This window comes from Cotesia glomerata, linkage group LG7 (assembly GCF_020080835.1).
Source record: "Cotesia glomerata isolate CgM1 linkage group LG7, MPM_Cglom_v2.3, whole genome shotgun sequence".
Classification (NCBI taxonomy): domain Eukaryota; kingdom Metazoa; phylum Arthropoda; class Insecta; order Hymenoptera; family Braconidae; genus Cotesia; species Cotesia glomerata.
The window spans coordinates 20556510-20557117 of NC_058164.1; the positions used below are offsets into that span (position 1 = coordinate 20556510).

Genomic DNA, 608 nt, shown 5'->3' on the forward strand with positions numbered 1-608 from the left:
GTAATTTTAACTACGCTTCGCCTCATACCTGCGCTCAAAATTCCTAGTCTTGAACCTTTACATACATTACTTACTTTCGGTAGGACTAATTGCAAAGTCTTTAGTTCTTTATTTACATGTCCTTGGTGAATTTAGTCAATAGAGCGTAATTATTTTTCGGTTTTGAATTAAGTGGGGTATTTTCAAAATTGATTGGGTTACAGTCTATTACCCATGTGTATAAATACCCCATCAATTCATCGAAGAAAATCATTCTGCATTTTGCTCTAACTGAAAAGACTTGCTTTCTGTGACATCCAACTACTCAACATTTCCACATCAATCATGGCACTGTTACAAGAAATCAGAGCTCAATACCAAGCGACCATCGACGACTACTTCTACGAAGCCATCGCAACTCGTAACTACACCAAAGTCAACGAGCTCGTGTGGGGTAAGAATCCTCAAATTCCGGCGATGGCAGTCAACGTGCAGAGGTTTTTATATCTGGCACTTTCCACGGAGAAGTTCCCCGCTGCTCAAGACATCGTTGACTTTTTCGTCGGTGAAAGATTCCATGGAACAGTCGATTACGAGGATGAAGATATCGCTGGCTGGGGTCCACTACA

General features: G+C 41.1%; 1 protein-coding gene across 1 annotated transcript in view; it reads right to left on the reverse strand.

The window, feature by feature from the left end:
* Positions 1-253, reverse strand: part of LOC123269738 (ATP-dependent DNA helicase PIF1-like) — a 1662-nt gene extending 1409 nt beyond the window's left edge. Inside the window, exon 1 of the mRNA XM_044735573.1 lies at positions 228-253. Coding sequence (XP_044591508.1) covers positions 228-253 — 26 coding nt within the window. The remainder of the gene's footprint in view (positions 1-227) is intronic.
* Between the last annotated feature and the right edge of the window lie 355 nt (positions 254-608).